Source organism: Pleurodeles waltl, chromosome 10, assembly GCF_031143425.1.
Source record: "Pleurodeles waltl isolate 20211129_DDA chromosome 10, aPleWal1.hap1.20221129, whole genome shotgun sequence".
Lineage (NCBI taxonomy): Eukaryota > Metazoa > Chordata > Amphibia > Caudata > Salamandridae > Pleurodeles > Pleurodeles waltl.
Genome location: NC_090449.1, coordinates 764,515,711 through 764,530,812, shown reverse-complemented (window position 1 = coordinate 764,530,812; position 15,102 = coordinate 764,515,711). Strand labels below are relative to the sequence as shown.

Sequence of the window (15,102 nt, the reverse complement as noted above, 5' to 3'; positions counted from 1 at the left end):
CCACATCACACCCCACCTCAGGCAACTCCACTGGCTCCCCAGAAGAGATGCCAATTCATGCTTCTGACCCACGCACACACAGCTCTACACAATTAAGGACCCGTGTACATTAACCACTGCCTGAACTTCCACCAACCGTCGAGAAGGCTACACTCTGCCTCCCTTTCACTTGCCCATAACCCCCTGCATCTACCAAAGCAGAATTGGAGGAAGCTCCTTCTCTCACGTTGTAGCAAAAACCTGGAACATCCTCCCCACACATCTCCAGACCATCCCCTCATTTTTGGAATTCTGAAGGGCACTCAAGACCTGGGTGTTCTAAGAAGCCTCCGGGACCTGCAAGCACCTGGATACCCTATTGGGTGCCTAGCCACGCTTTATAAATCCTGATTGATCGATTGATTGATTGATAATTATAAAGTATGACTAATGTAATGTAAATACATGGTTGGTACACAAATACATGAGTAATTGTTTGGTTTAGTTAATATGTAACCCTTACCTAAGTCTACCTCACTAGATAATTGTAGAATCAATAAGAATGGTGTCTACTGCAATGATATTTGGCCACAAGGCCAGTGTTGGGGTTCCAGACATTTGAAATTAACTGATTGTTTAATGAGTGTTGATTTTTACAATTCTTAAACAAATTAAATGAGGTAGAGGTAGGATAAATGTGTACATGTGTTCTACCCACACATCCTATGGTGTATGTACTATTCTGTTACAATTCAAGCTTGGTTTGCCCTACTTGCTGTTGTGTATTGGAAAATAAATATAGCTATGAATCCTGGACAACATTGCATCAAGGGAAATTCTAAAAGAAAACGTGAAAGGAGAGCTCCAGAATACACTGCATCCTATTCCTACCATGCCCTGAAAACTTCCTGAAGCAAGGCAGTGCAGTGAATAAAGGACCTGCACATGTGGAGTACAGTCACTCTTCATTGTGTGTTTCTTTGGAATACTAGGTCTAATTTAGTAATTAAGTCATATCACCCAATCTGCTCAGCCTGTACTGAGCATAAGTCTCCTCCTCAGTTTGGTCCAGCAATGTTATCCTGCCCTAAATATTCTCTCTCCTTACCTTCTCATCCTGCCTAAAGCCTCATCCTCCTTGCTATCACATAAAGGGCCAGATGTATCAAAGGGTGTTGCCCATTCTGTGTCTATGGGAAAATGTGTTCATACATATGGCCCAAAGTTTCCACTTAGCGATAGTTAGCACATACAAAACCTATGCAAATGCTTAGTACATGTCAATCGAGATTCGCAAATTAGTGCTGTTAGGGAATGACAAAAAATATGGTTAATTTGATTTCAGTTGATTTACTTCACAATATTTCGAACAGGACGTTTAAGCCTTATCAGACAATGCATCTCTGTTTTAGAAGTCACAATCCACTTTGTGAATGGATTGTGATTCGCAGAACTTTAGAATAGTACATTTGACCCTCAATGAGCAAAAAATGTGTTTTTGTAAATACTTCCTCTCTAAAGCATGAGATCTCAATGTTAGTTCACTCTTCAGTAGGCACCACGTGACCAATCAACCAGCTCCTACCATTATTGAGATTTCCCTATTACTTTATGACAACAAAGGGAGAGCTACAATCCAATCAAACGTGCGGAAAGAAGAAAAATGTCAACCATTTAAAAATATTGTAAACTGTAACTGGTGACAAGAAAATGTATTTACTCTTTAGACCAACTCTGCAATTTTCCCAACAAGAAATATTTGATATTCGGTATGAATGCGTTCCTAAAATTCGGCAGTGTTACCACAGTGTCTAATGTGAAAACCTGGATCTGTTATCTACATGTTACAAAAGTTCTTCTCTGTTTAAAAGTCTTTCTGTCTTTTTTTCAGGTTTACCTATGAGATTGCTCCGGTGTTTGTACTTTTGGAGTACGTCACGCTAAAGAAAATGAGAGAAATGATTGGCTGGCCAGGAGGCTGTGGCGATGGAATATTTTCACCCGGTACTTTTTAATGTTATTTGTTTTAATCTGGGCTCCGAAACTAGAGTTTGCTTTTCTTACAACTAGGAAAACACACCAGCTAGAATTGGATTTGGAAGTCAAATAAAGAGAGTTTTGTGTTAAAAAAGGCTAAGCAATTCAGGCATTCGAGGGCGTTGAATGAAATGGCAACGTGGTTTTAACATTTTCTCTCATGAGTTTCTATGACAAACCGTCACAATAATGTTTTAAAAAAAAATCTTTTTGTCATTGGATTAATATTTTACACTATTTACAAAGCTATAATCAGTATTGTTTACATGTGCAGAATTTTGACCGCCACCTCTGTCATTCTGGGCTCCATGAAAATACCAGTTTACAGCTAGTTGGTGTTCTGTGATAATACCACACAAAGTATTCTGTACGTGGTATTCTGAGGGAGGGTCCGGATTGGCTATTCTGCCACTTTGTCAGTTCCTCGGAAGCCTTTCTGACTTGGATGAGCTGCCATTTTTGCAGGGGGTGACTTTGGCCTTCAGTCCACCCATGGTGAAGTGTGACATGCAGATGCTGAGACTTCAGAAAGAGAGATTTGGGTGAGGCAGTGTAAGTGATTATGGCATAGTGCAAGATTGCAGACGGAAGTGATGTGAAGGGAAGAACGGAAGTGACTGAGAAGATGAGGACTCTCCCTCTTCCATAGACCTTCCTGAGGTTTAACTCCCAATCTCATAGTTTCTGATAATTTTCACAATTTCAGAACAGTAGCAGTAGTGTGACCGTTCGCTTTTAATTATTCACAACAATATTGTTGTTTCTAATCTATCTGATATTGAATAAAAATCACTATTGATAGTCATTGATAAACAGAATATGTATGACCTATTTTAGGTGTATGCTTTTGTTGTCTTTGATATGTTTGGGTGTGCTAACAAAAACGCATACAGGCACCCAAATCTTGTTTGATTGACACGCTAAATCAGGCACAGAATTTTAGAATCCATGTTTTAGGCTACACAATTTATTAGGCTTCGCTTAGAAAGGGTTCCTAGTTATGCTTCTTTGGCCATATGCTTTTCATTGTGAACTGAACAACGCCAATTTCCGAAGTATTTAACTTTCCTAACTGGAAAACTCAGAAGGGAAGAGTATTTTTTGCGTGGCTCACTTAGCACGCCCCTCAGCAACAGTAAATTTCCATGCAGAACTACTGAACTGGTATTACTGTAGCACTGCTGAACTTGGAATGATACCCCAAGTATTTTTCATACCTTGAAAGAAAACTTTCACAATTTACGAAATTCATGGACATGATTAGCAGTGATGTTAGTTTCCAACACTGCTGAACTGTTGTTAGCGCGCCCGGTCCTTAATAAGTAAACTTACAAGGGGATGCGTATAGGCAGATGAACCTTTCGATTTGCTTGGAGTAGCCTAGCTAAGTAGTAACCAATGTCCATCAATAATCAGTACATAAATCAATAATCATTAAGCAAATCATTAATCAACAGTTTTTAGCATCAAACATTTCATGAATAACCACGACTCAATATACGTTTTAGCAATTTTATTTCCCTGTTAGTTACAATACTAATTCATGAGATTAATTCAAACTTTATTCAATCAACTAAAAATTAATTCATTAGTGACCACCAATAACATAATCTAATCAGAACTTGAGAAAACAAGCATTCTAATGCTTCAGCATAAGCCAACATATGAATCAAAAGTGAATATGTCAACAGGTGCAGCAGAGTTCAGCAAATCAGTCCATCAAGCATTTGTCACTGTATATGTTAACATCTCAGAATAGGAACCTCATCTAGTCCAGATAAGAATTAGCATGTGGGACTTTGTGCGAAAACAGTTTAGAACATGAATTTGGAAAAACATCTGACTAAGAGAAAAACTAATTGGACAGTGCAGTTGGTACCTAGAAAGAAAACGCACAAAAGGTAATTCAGTCACATTGTCACAGCTACCTATCCACGGTATGGATCAGCAACAAAGTCAGTCTTCGTCTTCAGGTCCTCAATTGATTAGCATCGCATCAGGCTCTCAAGAGCATGAGCCCAGTGACAGAATCTCGAATCTCCTCTCCCCAATATTGCATCAATTTCGGATTAAAGATCTCTCCTCGGTCATCTGCCCCTAACATCTCGCTCATCCATCTGCATCTGAAGTTTGCTCCCTTTGTCACAACATTATATCAAAGCCACCAAGACTATCCCCTAATTCCTAATTGGTCAGTTAATCACCAATTATGACTCAATCCATAAGCGTAGTTTTCGAAATCTATGAATTCTAATATTACACAATTCTCAAAATTTAGATTGGTTCACTGTACGATGTTTTCATTGTCTGGCTCCTCAGGTATCAAAAATGTTGCACCTTCTTCTCCAATCATTGTCTCTATTGTTCGAGTCCTGGGAAAGTACATCCAGTATGCTTTACACCGGTTTAGATACAAGCTTCAATTCTGTCATCTCCTGTTCGTTGGTTCACGCATAGGATTTTAGCTGAGCAGATTTTATTAAACAATGAGCGGTTCATGATCACTCCAGCACATTAGCTTTTTCTACATTGCATTAATATTCAGCTTCTGCATGAGGCCTGGCAAAACTAGGCCACAACTTCGGCTAAGTTAGCTCTACAATATAATGCAAAACATACATTACATAGCTCAATATGACATATTACTACATCGTTATTATGCATTTTCAACATTTCACATGCTTTAGTCACTTTTTAATATAATCCGGAATTGGTGGCAGCTACTCTTTGAGGGCACATTTTCAAACATACACATTATTTTTCTACATTAATCATTCAAACTACTTAAAAGTTTACTAATAATTTCTAATTAGTATATCTGCGTTATCACTGTCATTGAGCCCACAAGCTGTAAACAGTAACGTGGTTTCCCAAAAATGAAATGCAAACGGACATGATGTTTGTATGCTACTCCAGGCTGCTCACTCCTTTCACATCAGATGCAATTACTGTGGACAGCGGTGCGCACACACCAGGAACACTAATATGTTTTGTAGCAATAAGGTAGTTTTCACTGAGTGGAAAACAGTGCCTCCTCTGACAATAGTATTTCTTCCTCCAGGAAACATTGAAAGACAGAGGGCCTGATTTAGTCAATGGTGGTAACGCAGACTCTTCCACGTTCCAAAGGCGGGGTCGGACCAGGCACAGATGAGGACCATAGACACTTTCGTGGTACTCCAGTACCATTCCTGATTTCACTGTCAAAGCAGACCTTTCAGTTTGTTTAGTAAGTTCAGGTATCAATATTGAGCAAACTAAACTGGAAGCAATGGATGAATGTGGATTAATTTGGGCTATTGGAAATGTGGTGGATTACAGATTTAAATTGCGTTTTCTATGTTTACAGAATTAGGTATAGGCAGATTGAGAGGTTTACCCCCAAACCTCATTAGTTTCATTCATTTGTTGGCGCTGTGCCTAGAATTTAGGTTGCTGCGATCCAAAATCTGAATCTTAGACATTAAACAACGTCGACGGCCATTTTCTGGCACCGGCAACAATCAGCCGCACAAATTTAGTGGGTGGAGGTGCTACTCAGAAGGCATCTGAAAGTCTACTCCCTGAGGGCTGTGTTTAGGGAGTGAGGTCAATGGGTCAATCAAACTGTCATTTCTAGAAATATCCTTCTCCTGTTCAGCTTGCTTCTTAAGTTGTATGATTCGGCTTGTTTTAAAGGTGTTACAGAGTAGCACAGAATATTACAGACTATCATTTGACGGAAACCAACGTTGGCCTTGGGGTCAGACGTTATGTATTGTTTTAGGACAATAGTAAGATTTGAAACTGAAAAGTTGAACAAAAGGTTCACAGCAACATAAAGCATATTAGTCAGGGTGGATGGTTGACCCAGTCCACAGACAGAAACTGGGGTGCTCTAGGTGTTCTTTGTCATCCAGAGAGTGAAAACAGAATATTAGTCAAGTTGCATTGGTCAGTTTTCAGATTACGCATTTGAGTTTTGAATAGCATTACTTCGCCTTTTGCTTTTGACAGCAGTCGATAGCACTTTAAGATAATTTTAAACTCTCCGATAAATTGCAGCTGGTGATGCAGACGTGTGGAGCAGCTATAGATGCTGAAGAAAGTCTTTGGCTCTGGTTATGAAGCATGCAATTATCATGGCCGCAGGAGGTTAAAATGGAGGGTCTAGTGCTTAGTATTCAGAGCATAGAATGTGCTCCCTATTAATAACTAGACAGACTGTAGAGCATCACTCAATTTTGGGAGACAGGAACTTATGTTTTGTCATCAATACGTGACTCAGACAAAGTGAGAAAAAGGCAGAAAAGAATGAAGAAGGAAGCAAAAAATATCACAACAATGACAAAGGGAGACAGCTGGGACGCAAAATAATCTGCAAGAGAGATAAAGTGATAGAAAGTGTAGGGCACTGAAAGAAAGAGGGATAAGTTGGAATGAAAACCTGGCAGTAATCGTGTTAAACTACCCTAGCATTCAGCAGTTCAAGTGGTGGACTCCTAACTCATAAGAATAACTTGCTTGCAGTTATTTATTACACACACACAGACACACACACAGACAGACACACACACACACACACACATATATACTTATTTATTATTTATATAAATGAAACAATGAGTGACAGTAATCCCAATCTGTTTGCAGGATCAGTCCTCACATTAAAACAGTATCAAATTCACTATGGTTACAACAAGTTACAAGACACAAGTAGAAGCAGAGGAAGTTAATATCAAATTTGGTTCTAACTATATGGACGTCTATCTGTGTGAAGGTTTTGTGATCACAAGTATGGTCACAAATGAAATCTGTCTATTGCTTACCTTTTTTTAGTGTCTCTTAAAAGAGTGATCATTCTGGCTTTATTAATCCCCTGACTGATCAATTTATATATGGCATAAAAATGTCCACGTACTCCTTTAAAAGGTATGTAAATGGCATACATATGAGGCACAAAAAGTCAGGAAAATGGCCCTAAAATGTTTGAACATGATCTGAGCAAACAGTGGAGAAAGTGTCTGGCACAGGAGTGCACAGACAGTTGCACAGTCAAAGGGTTGATATATCATCTCTGAAAGAGGGGCCTACCATTCTGTGTAGATCATAATCATAAGTGAATTCAAACAAATATCTACAGCTACACCATAGAGATGTTCTGCGGTCCCATCATAGGCCTATTCACTAGAAGGGGCACCCATATCCACCTATTCCAGAGTTTACGAGCTTAGATGGTGGTAATTTTCTTAATGCTGGATAGGTTCATCCAGCACATGGAAAGCCATGTTGCCTAATGCAAGATTGTGACTGTGGTTCCTTGCGGTGGATCATAGTGGAAGAAAGTGTGACTGGCAATTTACTAATAATAGTTCTCTCTTGGCTCCAACTTTGCTAGCTTTATTAGACAACCTCTTCAGCAACTAAAGCAGCAGGAAACAGATTGGAAGCCCCTTTCTTATACTTGCTTAGTAGCACCCATAATTTATTGATAGGAGTTTTATTGGAGGGTAGGTAGGAAAACCACATAACACCCAAAACCCTATGTTCCTCAGATGCTTTAAACAATATGTGGTTTATAGAACACATCGTTAATAATGTTTGTAGAGATGCCACACCATGGATCAATTTTCACCTTAACAGTCAATTTGACATGTACCTGGAGCCTTCAAATTCTGAACAGGACCATCTGCGGGGTGTGAAGGGAACCAGAGCACCCACAGTAGCTCTCTAGAGGTATGTCAGTAACGCCCTTTGTCAGACATGTCCTATATGGGAGTAGGGGCCAGATGTAGCAAAGGGTTTTTCCCATTCTGTGTCAATGGGAAAATCCCTTGTGTTCGTACATATGGCCCTAGGTGTAGAGTGTGGGGTCCAAATGCACACTCCCTAAATTCTGATAATTTTTAGGATGATACGTCTGCCGCAGCATGATGGCAATCATGTTTTGAGGGTGCTTTTAAACGTGATAACTGAATGTATGAAATACTAAATATGTTTAAAGCTATAAAGATGCCCCATTTTGTGCGCAACACCTTCATCTGTATCTGTGATTTTAACAGATAGCAGATAAAAGTTTGGGATGTTTAGTTCCACTTTCAAGATTAGGCATAGTCCCAGGATAAAATTGCTGTTTGTTGAAAAGGCGAGGGTTAGCTGAAGGTGTCATACATTACATGGTTCTGTTTACCAGCTATGTATGTTAAAGTGAACAATGTAAAGGGCAGGTGTGTGGATCAATATTTGTCAGAAAATCATACCTCATGTTAGTTGAATAATAGCTACGATAATACTGTTGTTATGATAAATGTACACTCGAATCCAGTAGCAGAAAAGGATATGGATTTTTATGGACAAGCTAAAACGCTTTGATGGTGCCATCAGAGCCATGCAATATTTCTGTATGTGCTTATGCAGATACTTCAACATTAACATTCTCATTATCATTGGATCCGATTTAAGAACCAGAAATAACACACAAGGTGCAAATCATGCACGGGGTACTGATTACTCCAATTCCCATTTTCACAGTGGATCGCAAGTTGATCCCCTGAAGCTCAGTGTACAATGTGGAATAACCTGCAGGAACCTGTGTGTCTTACCACTTTCCACATGTAAATTCCCAATTGCAGTTTTTTTACTCAGAAAAAAATGTTCTGGGTATTACTTGTTTCCGGTAACACATAACGGTTCACTGAGCCCAAGGATACTGGGTATAGTAATTCAGCACCATTTATGACACCATAAGAGTCTGTTAAGGCATATTATTGGGACTATTGGGAATTCTGGGGCACTTGTAGTGAATGCCTCAAGTTTCAAGGTAAGGTGTGAGAGTACATGAATTGTATGAAAACCTGGTGAGATTTGATGACTTACCCACAAAAGGCAGAAAAGGTACAAAAAAGCCTCAAGAGAACTCACAATCCCCAACTGTCACCCTTGGTAAATGGAGTAAGAGCACAAAAAGTTATATCAATCATCAACAAAACAAGGACCTGATTTAGAGCTTGGCAGATGGGTTGCTCCATCACATATGTGACAAATATCCCATTGACCCTATTACAAATGGATGATATCCTGTGTCACTTGTTGTGAGGCAGACAGGAAATCAACCACTATGGTGGCAGAATAACCCCTCAGCCAAACTCTAAATCAGGCCTCAACTTTCAGATGACTAGGTACATTAGCAAGGCATTGGAGAGGGAGGCTGAAAGCACTAGAGCTTAAAGAAGTAGATGCTCTAAGTATGAAACACCTGTGCATTCTCAAGGTAAGGACAGCAGAGGGAATACCCAATAGTATTAACACCCACTCAGGGAACTCATAGTATGGCTGAGAAATCTACTGACAGAAACTTCAAAACGAAAACAAAAACACAGGACCTTCTTATGTGGTTGATTAGGAGTGCAGAACTATCCAGCTCAAACTACAGCAGGTAGTCATGATAGCTACAGACAACGAGAAAGCCTGAGAAATTCAAAATCTTAGGTACCTGTAAAAGGCCTGAGGTGCAAAAACTAAGGTAGTGTTCAGGAAAACAAACAAGGCTAAATACTGAGAGTTGTGGAAAACAAATTCAAAACCTTTCTGAACAATGATAGCAAAGGACATGTCAAACTCATGGAAGAAGATAAAATAGGCTGTTTTAATGCAAGTTCCAATTTTCAAGGTTATCTTATTCCAACATGGTAGATCAGTATCCTGAGCCCTTGCTGCTGACATGTGATCCGTAGATCATGGCCAGATTTACAAATTTTTCATGGAGAGTAATACAACATTTAAATTTGTTGCACTGCTTTGATCAAGGGGAATACACAGTGAAGGGGCATATTTATGAAGATCGTTGCGCTGCTCATGTCTTCATCTGCGCTGACACACAAGCATGCCTGCCTTGCATAAAACACAACTTTGCAGAGGTGAGTCTGTTGTCTAACATGGAAGCAGAGCCTTCCAGTACAAATTCCTAAGAACAGACAAGCTGAAAAGGATTTTGTGCATTGGATGTGTATTATGTCCTGCAGCACAAATGCAATGAGTCATCTCTCTTTATAGGTGTTTGTCTTTAATGCCTCAAAACCATCTCTGGCTATCTTAGTACATTGAGCTTTGATTAAACACCTATGAGTGCTTGAGTTGATTTGCCCTTGTATCACCACCTTGACGCAAAGTGATGCCTAGTGACACCAGGTGTTTTTTTGGGGGGTTTGAAATAGTAACCTTTCCAGTGCAAAACACCTTTTGAGTTGAAAAATAAAGAGCACATGCAGCTTTGTGCTGCTTTGCGATGCTGTCCATCATGCTAGCGCTGGTGCAAAGCCTAAGGAATTTTGGGCCCATAAATTCAAATCAGGCAAGATCCATTCAGCCTTAGTACTTGAGAGGTCAGTATTTCAAGTACTATTAAACTGATTAGTAACATCTGTTATTTGCTATACTTCGAAATAATACAAACTATATTATTAAATGCCTTATAAAAATAAGTAACTTCTGTAAGTGCTGAGCCCCTTCAATGTACATGTTTTGCAAATTTCAAGTCAACTAGATGTCTTGATTAAGCAAATAAAACAAAACTGATCTCCAAATGTAGGAGGCATTGGCATGCATGTTCTGTGTTTTATTTTAACAAAAGACACTGCAGTTGAATACTTGGATATCCCCCACAGGGTCATTAGTAGATGAACTTTCTTTGCCACCCTTTAATACAGTAATACACACACACACACACACACACATATATATATATACAGTATATATATATATATATATATATATATATATATCCTCAAACAAAGATGGTCTGAAAGTTGCTGGGTGGTGCCCTCTACTGCCGGTGTCAGTGACGGAGAGGACCAATCTCAAAAAATACAAATCACCAAATGTATTCACTGCACTCCATGAAGTTTCAATAGTGCATATTTATTCCAAAATAACAACCACCAACGCATTTCAACTCCCCAAGGAGTCTTGTTCAAAGTGAATGAGTCCCTTTTCCCTTTTGCTATTTATACCCCATGGTGCTTCATCATACACAATGCATTATGGATAGTGTAGTTTCCAATTAAAAATCAATTCTATATTTTTCTAAATTTAAATAAAAATACTAATAATAAAAATAAAGATAAATATAAAGATCCCTTTCTCATCATGTAGTGCTTATTACGTGTGTTCTCCTGTATTGTGCTGTTTCATTCTAATTCGTATTCGTATATGCACTATTGAAACTTCATGGAGTGCAGTGAATACTTTTGGTGATTTATATATATATATATATATATATATATATATATATATATATATATATATATATATATATATATATATATATATATATAAGCAAGGAGTGATATGCGAACGCATTGGGTTGTCTGTTGGTGCCCTTTGGTGATTATGAGAACTGATGTACAACATGCTGCTGAGTTTGTGTATATTCTTCATGGAGGTGGGAAGAATTTTGGTGGACACGTATAATTGTGGGAACCTGACCTGTACATGAACCACCATCACTGGGACTGAACGGCATCAGGAGAAACAGTGGATTTTGCAAATATATATATATATATATATATATATATATATATATATATATATATATATATAGTTAGAAATGGGGTTTCTGGTTGGCTAGGGTATGCACCTCAGCCAGGCAGAACCCACCCACTCTAGTCAGGGCAAGGGAGTTACACGTCTATGATAACCCCTGCTCACCCCCTTGGTAGCTTGGCACGAGCAGTCGGGCCTATCCCAGAGGCAATGTGTAAAGCGTTTGCACAACACACAAAACACACTTGACGCAATATCCCCCCCACAAAGGAAACTCAACACCAGATTATATGAAAATATACTGTATTGTACACAACACAATTATTATACCAAACATCACATATCAGTACTATCCTGCTACCTCAGCAGTTGTCAGAACGTTACACATCAGTTACTCTGCAAACTAGCAGTAGTCACATATAACACACAGGTCACTTGATATGCTGCAACATAAGCCTTAGTCAGGAAACACGTTACTACACCAAAACACTTGTCATAAGAATATCATAAGAGCCCATAGTAGGAACTTTAGAAAACATATGGCAAGTCATCAAAACATATTAGTATGTTATGCCCACAACAGGAACATGTTCATACATACATCAGTACATCAAACAAAGGTAGGCAATATATATATTCAAGTCTGTAGAAAGAACTTAGATGAGCTATATTGTTCCTTTTGGAAAGACCTGCTTGTCTGATGAGGCACCTCTAGTGCCTAGAAGATGAAACATGGGGCCCCTGGTGCTCCTCTGCGCAAAACTGGGGTCTCCCTTATCCTTTGGCCAGAAGAGGGCGGCACGCAACTCCTCTCTACTGTGGATGGGCCCCTCTGGGGACCTGTGGTCACTAGGGTCCCCCGGGCCTCAACCAGCCATTACAAGCGGGGGGCACCGTCCTCTGGATAATGTAGGGGGAGAGGGGTGCCTCGCACCCCCTCTGACTTTGTAACGGGCCCCTCCAGGGACCCGTGATCTCCTGGGGTCTCCCCCAGGGCTATACTGGTCCTCCGTTGTGAGGGAGACCACAAATACAGACACTGGCCTACACCGAGCCACACGAAGAAGCTGGCAGCGCGGGGGACCTCCAGCAGGGTTCCTTCCCCACCCGCGGCCTCCACAAGCAAGTCCGGCGTGTCGGGGAAGCAGGGGAAATCTCCGGTGAGGCTTCCCTTCCCCCTGCCCAGCAGAAGTATTCAAAAGGGGCCTGGTAGGGCGAGGGAGCCTCCGATAAGGCTTCTTTCACTGCCCACCGGCTCCTACAGCACTCAGCAGCCCGTCCGGCCGTCGGAAAGAGCAGGCACCAATGTAGGTGCCTGCCTGTTCCCCGGGGGTGCTCCATGGAGCGTGCTTCACCCCGGGGGCACGACAGGAGCGCACTCGCTCCAATTTCTGGCTCGGCTGAATCTTCTGGTGCCCCGGGGGCACGACGGACAGCGCGACTCCGGCGCTAGAAACCACGCAGCCCGGGTCGCAGCGGTGATTTCTTTATGCAACAATAAATAAATGTTTGGTAGAACGCCAAACACTATAAAGGGGAACCGCTTTCAAGCGCTGAAGAAATCGTCCAAGAAGCACGTTCCCAAGCACTTAATACAGCAACTAAAAAGGTGAAGCACCCCTCGTGCTTCCAGGTGGATGCAGGGGTCAGGGTTCACAGCACCCTGACCCTGGGGGACAACAGTCCAGGAAAAGAGCTCACAGGTGGAGGGGCCCGGCAACAGGCCAGCACAAAAGGGGGTGCAGCAAGTGGCAAGCCCTTTACAGTGACCAAGCAGGTCACAGGTCAGCACAGCAGCAGCAGTCCATGGCAGTTTCTGGTGAGCCCTTCCAGCATTTCTGTGTCGAGTTCCAAGGCGATTCAAAGTGTCTCCAAATTGTGGGGAAAATTACCCTGTAGTTATACTTAGTCCTTACAATGTTTTGCAATGGTAGGGAGAGAAGGTTCCAACCAGTTACAACGGTTTCTGGGAGTGCCCCCTCTCTCCTTCAGCACAGGCTCCAAATATCAGTGGCGGGTAAATGACCCTATTGTGTGAGGCCAGGGCACAGCCTTTACAAATGTAGGCTTGCCCGCCTCTCCCTTCTCTTAGCCCCAGAAGACTATTCAGTATGCAGATGCACCTCTTTGACACCTCCACCCTCCCAGTTTACAAACCGTCTGAAAAATATGCACAAAGCCCCAACTGTCACTCTGCCCAGACGTGGATTGGAGTCAAGTTGCACACACCAGAGTCATAAGAACAGATAAATGCGCACTTTCTAGAAGTGGCATTTCTGTAATAGTAATAATAAATACACCTACACCAGTAAGCAGCATTTATTATCACCATCACAAACATACCAAACATGCCTACACTACCCCTCATAAATCAGACAATTCCCCTTACACTTAAGGCAGGGCATTTGTAATGCAATCCTATGAGAAGGCATTACTCACAGCAGTGAGACACCATGTTAGGCTTAGGCTGTTTGTCACTACCAGGACAGGCCACGCAACCTGGCACATGTCCTGCCTTCTACATACATTGCATCCTGCCCATAGGGCTAGCTAGGGCGTACCTTAGGGGTGACTTACATGTAGTAAAAGGGGAGTTCTGGCCTGGCAAGTAAATTTAGATGCCAGGTCCCTGTGTCAGAAAACTGCGCACACAGGCCCTGAGCTAGCAGGCCTGAAACAGGTCTGAAAGTCTACTTCAGTGGGTGGCTCAAGCAGTGCTGCAGGCCCACTAGTAGTATTTAATATACAGGCCCTGGGTATAGAGATACCACTGTACAAGGGACAAATAGATAAATTAAATATTCCAATTAGGTATAAGCCAATCATACCAACTTTAGATGGGAGATCACCTGCACTTTAGCACTGGTCAGCGGTGATAAAGTGCTCAGAGTCCAAAGGCAATAGTGAGAGGTCAGAAAAAATTGGGGGACAGAGGCAAAAAGACTGGGGATAACCCTGCATAAGGAAAAAAAGTCCAATATATATCTATATATATATATATACTTATTACCTACTGGTGGTCACCAGTAGGTAGTTATAGCTAGGATCTAGTTTCCATAGACAAAGCATTTTTTGTTTTGCTAATATATATTTTCACTTAAAAAAACAAAGGTTACAGGGACTTAGAGTTATCTCAAGTAGCTAGAAATCATGCCCTACGGTAACTATAACTCACACCCTCACCATGCGCTGCTAGTTACCCCATAAATTTTGGCACTCATGACATCTTTGATAACATAATTGATAATATCAATGTAATATTTGCCGTAACATTTTTGGCCCAAAAAATGAATTGCTGGGGAGCGAGTTATAGTTACCTTAGAGAAGGTGTTATAGTTACTTGAGGTAACTCTAACTATAACAGGTAAATGTCTGTGGTTTAGTATGTTTAAAATGTGAGCCTAGCTATAAAATCCCTGTAACCTTTGATTTTCTAAGTGAATATATGATATATATATATATATGTATATATATATATATATATATATATATATATATATATATATATATATATATATATATTATTAGAAAACCAAAAAATGCTTTGGCTATAACAGTATACTGGAG

General features: G+C 40.6%; 1 protein-coding gene across 1 annotated transcript in view; it reads left to right on the top strand.

The window, feature by feature from the left end:
• Positions 1-15,102, top strand: part of GAD2 (glutamate decarboxylase 2) — a 508,839-nt gene that overhangs the window by 83,564 nt on the left and 410,173 nt on the right. The window contains exon 6 of the mRNA XM_069211360.1: positions 1,871-1,983. Coding sequence (XP_069067461.1) covers positions 1,871-1,983 — 113 coding nt within the window. The remainder of the gene's footprint in view (positions 1-1,870; positions 1,984-15,102) is intronic.